This window comes from Gambusia affinis, linkage group LG15 (genome assembly GCF_019740435.1).
Source record: "Gambusia affinis linkage group LG15, SWU_Gaff_1.0, whole genome shotgun sequence".
Taxonomy (NCBI): Eukaryota; Metazoa; Chordata; class Actinopteri; order Cyprinodontiformes; family Poeciliidae; genus Gambusia; species Gambusia affinis.
Window position 1 is genome coordinate 3,182,104 of NC_057882.1, and position 4,437 is coordinate 3,186,540.

At 42.7% G+C, this 4,437-nt stretch overlaps 1 protein-coding gene across 1 annotated transcript; it reads right to left on the reverse strand.

Annotated features, from left to right (window-relative positions):
- Window positions 1-483: 483 nt before the first annotated feature.
- pou4f4 (POU class 4 homeobox 4) lies at window positions 484-3,711 on the reverse strand. The gene is made up of 2 exons (XM_044141227.1): window positions 3,326-3,711; window positions 484-2,291 (listed from the first exon to the last, which is right to left on the reverse strand). The coding sequence occupies exons 1-2, from the start codon at window positions 3,443-3,445 to the stop codon at window positions 1,362-1,364; spliced, it is 1,050 nt and encodes a 349-aa protein (XP_043997162.1). The 5' UTR covers window positions 3,446-3,711; the 3' UTR covers window positions 484-1,361.
- Window positions 3,712-4,437: the final 726 nt, after the last annotated feature.

A 4,437-nucleotide genomic window follows, 5' to 3' on the forward strand; every position in this document is an offset into this window, starting at 1 on the left:
CAGAGGCAGCCATTGCTAAGGAATGGATCAACTTAGCGGTGGTTGTCATTGAAAGGTTTACACATCTTCTTGTGATAGATTACATATGACGTTCATTAGCAATGATATCTTCATGGCTAAGAAAGTTAGCAAGCTAGCAAGTTGACATTAGCTCTAGCACTGTTGCTAAACTAGCTAAGACTTAAAACTTAAATTGTAGGTGAAACTCTGAAACTTTCTCAACCTCAAATCTTAAGATAGTTTTGAACATGCATATTAATTCCCACTAAGACCCATTTAAATATATCAGCCTGCCTTTTCTTAACTAATGAGAATAACAGTAATGTAATTTATTTTTAAAACAAATCAACAGAAGAAAGTACCTAATGTGAGAATTTAACCATTATTAAACACTAATAATGGTTAGTGTTTAATTATATATATATATATATATATATATATATATATATATATATATATATATATATATATATATATATATATATATATATTCAAATTAAAATTCAATGGGCATCAATTAATACTCTCCAAAATTCATTTTTAAAGTGTAGACATAAGTCGTTTATCGGGATTTCAGTGGCATTAGATACCTTTATTGCAGACCAAATATTACTTTTTGCTTTTAGCACAAGATTAAGATTATGAACTGAATGAATTTAATAAGTTAGAATTTAACAATTTTATTTTGACACATTTTAAAAATGGGGATGCATTTAATATGTTTATTAAGTGTCTCTTAGCAGGTAAACTTGTAATAATTTTCCTCAGAAATTCTTTTGAAATTAAATCCAACAAAATGTAAAGATGTAGAAGTTTAATTGGTTCATTTTAACCAACTTAACCAATTAATTTAAAATAATTAAGTTTTGTCAGTGCATAAATTATGAAATTCAGTCATAAATTTAGATTTTTTTTTCTTCACAAAAAATGCCTGTTTAATTACTCTGAAACTATGATTAACATCAGTTGCCTTTTTATTTAAGATTGAAAATGTATAAAAATCATAGTGACTTGTTTTTAGTGCCGCCCTGACAATCGATCTGAAACGTTTTGTCTGTCTGGCATCTTTCTGGGGAAAGAAGCAAATTTACTTGATCTAAACTTACATTTTAAAACAACATATTATGTATTCAATGTGCGAATCTCAATAAGAGAATGTGAGACTTGTTTTGAGTGCGCATCTTTGCGGCCCTGGCTGTGCGCCACGCAGAGCCTCTCCCCTCTGGAAAGAGGCGCAGGTACCGTGCGGGTACCTTGTTGATTCTGACAGTGCGGCTCCAGCAGACCAGCCTCAGCAGCTTGTCTCTGGTTTGTCTCTGTGGAAACCGGCTCAGAGACCCTCGGGTCTGTCGCAGTCTGCTTCAGTGCGTCGCAGAAAACTTCATCCGTTTCTGTTTTTGCCTCTGATTGCAAAACCAAACGCGGACCACGTTCTTTTTCAGATCCAGTTTCTCGGCGATCGCGGCGATCTTCTCCGACGACGGCCGCGGCTGCACGGCGAAATACGCCTCCAGGGAGCGCTTCTCCGGCGCGGCGATGGACGTGCGTTTCCTCTTCTTATCGCCGCCGTTGAAGATCTCTGGCTTGGACATCTTCTCCCTCTGCGCCCGCTCCGCTTCCTCCAGCCAAGCCTCCAGGATGGGCTTCAGGGCCACCATGTTGTTGTGTGAGAGGGTCAGGGATTCGAACCTGCAAATGGTGCTCTGGCTCAGGCAGCCGACCCCGGGGATCTTGAGGTTGGCCAGCGCCGCTCCCACGTCAGCCTGAGTGACGCCCAGTTTGATCCGCCTCTGCTTGAAGCGCTCAGCGAACGACTCCAGCTCCCGCGGGTCGGGCTCCGCGTCCCCGCCAGCGCTCCCCATGGAGCCGTGGGATCCCAGCGCGTGCGGATGCATGTTCATGGACTGAGTGTGGTGGTGGTGCTGCATGTGGTTGATGGCCGACATGTGGGCCGCGGCGTGAGCCGTGTGCGAGGCCGTGGAGCAGACGTCCGAGCCGGGCATGCCTCCCAGAGAAATCCCCGGGGTGAGATGGTCAAGCAGGTCTCCTTCCAGGCCCTGCGCCGGCTGGTGGTGCGCCGGGTGGTGGTGCGAGGTGAGCACCGACGGGTGGTGCAGGTGCGCGGAGGAGGAGGTTGGGGTGCAGGTCATGCTGGTCATGGTGGTCATGGTGTGGTAGGTGGCGTCTGGCTTGAAAGGGTGGCTCTTCTGGGCCACGATGTCCACGGCGGCGAGAGCCTCGGCTCTCTGCAGCAGCGTCTCATCGAAGCCGGCGAAGATGTTGCCCTGAAGCTGAGAGAGGAGGAAGGACAGAGGCAGAGCCGTCAGAGCATCCTGCCACAAAACCAACTCTGCTGCTGCTGATAATTAAACTGACGGATTGCGCCAAAAACTCTTTCTGCTTGTTCTATTATTTAAAAACAATGAATTAGTTGATAGTTTAACATAAAACACATGAAAAAAATGGAAAGAAAGAATGCCTATAATTATGTTGACAAAATATTTAAATTTGAAATAAAAACTTAACATGCTAGAGGAAAAATCAACAAAAAGAAGATGTTTAAACCACGATCATTTTGAGGCTTTTGAACATTTTGTAAGCCTCGAAAGAAAAACTTTGACTAGATTTTCCGTTTTCGACCTCAGTTTTCAACCTGTCAGCGGCTCCTTCCTACAGCCACGGCAGCGTGTCCGCGTGGAAGGAAATTCATTCAAAATTTATATTTACGATCTCCTGAATAATTCCTGCGGACGATGAAACGAGACCAGTTTGAATATGAATGAGACAATATGAAAAAAGACGAGTCCACTCCACGCACTGTGCATCCATCTTTAACTTTTCTTCAGCTTCCAGATGCATCGTGGAAGCGCAGCATCCGTTTCTCTTCTCTAAAGAACATTTTTCACCATGTCTGCATTTTAAATCCTTTAAGAACATTACAAGAAAATCATATAATAGAGATTTATTTTCATTTCTGTTGAGCAGAGTACAAAGGAAAAATTTCTCCAACTTATAACTTTTAAGGCTGTTTTTTTATACAGTTTCGTTTGTGGGCCGCTGTGGTCACACATGAATCTATGTTTATAATTTTTGCTTTACATTTTTTATAGGTGTAAAATGGATTTAGACGGAATTAAAAAGTTGTTGGTGCGAATTTACGCATTTTACCCACTAAATCAAGTAATTTACAAAAAATCCTTGTACTTTTAAGTCCTCTATGCGAATCCTCAAAAAAAGTCTTCATTTTGCGGTTGGTTTGCGCTTTCCTTTTTGTTTTGTTTGTTTGTTTGTTGTAAAGTTTCGCGGGCAGGAAGGTGAGACTCACCGACGGTGTGGGCAGGCAGGCTCTGCGGATGGCCTCCGAGCTGGAGTGCAGGGGCGTGTATTTGGGCTCGTGCAGGATGGGATGCATGCTGAAAGGCTGCTTGCTGTTCATCGACATCATGATTGCAGAAGTGAAGGAGGGTCGCTGACCGTCGTCCTCGTTCGACTCCGTTGTGGTGATTATACCTGGAAGGAAACGCCTCGCAGAGGAATAAAAAAAACAACCTGCCGCTCGCAGAGGTGCTTCGGATCAGAAAAAAAAAAAAAAAAAAAGAAAGAAAAGTCACCCGGATCGGACTCAGGGAGTTTCGCCTTAAAGTCAGGGAAGGAAAAAAAAAAAAGGTAAGGAGTAGTAACTCCTGGACTCCTGTGAACCTTCTGTCTGCTTTTCCACTCTGAATGACTCCTATAATAAAGGTGCTGCCTGCCTCCGGCGCCTATATTACACCACTGTCTCATAGGCTGCTCCTCATTGGAGGACCGGCCCTCCCTCCCGCTGCGTTCCTCCACCAATCACATGGAGAAACCTGGCTGTGGCCACGCCCACAACCAGAAGGGACGCTTTGTGGCAGCACTCTGCTGAAGAAATGTTTCTGTAACGTTTAAGGATTAGAAACGGGACAACGATGTCAGAAAAAGGAATCATAAAGATTTCCAGGCATCTACTGCAAGTTGCATATTAAAACTTAAAGTTAGAAAAAGTCATAGTTTTGTACAGAGATATAACTCTGTACACAATACAGAGTCTGTAGTTCTGTACAGAAAGCTGTTGTACTTGTTTATTCCAACCACAAACTTGTGATTTTCTGTGACAGATCAACACAAAGTGGAAGAAAAAGAATGAACTGTGGGTATTTGATGAGAAAAATTTGAAAAGTGTGGAGTATTTCTGTGTTGAGCCCTGTTTCCCTCTCTGCTGTGTTTCTTGGTCTTCCTGATATTGTTTGGTCACTAAAGTCCTTTAACAAACCCCTGAGGCCTTCACAGGACAACTGGATTTAGACTGAGATAAAATCACAACCAGGAAGACCTCAGGAGGCATTGTGTAATAAAACAATTAAAGTTTTATTATACAGACTGCACTCCTCAGATTGTTATTATGAACAAAATTTA

Excerpts from the sequence above, each read along its gene's own strand:
- pou4f4 (XM_044141227.1), bottom strand. The coding sequence starts at position 3,445 with ATGATGTCGATGAACAGCAAGCAGCCTTTCAGCATGCATCCCATCCTG. Across the intron at positions 2,292-3,325 it reads CCTGCCTGCCCACACCGTCG|CTTCAGGGCAACATCTTCGC; the intron begins GTGAGTCTCACC and ends CTCCTCTCTCAG.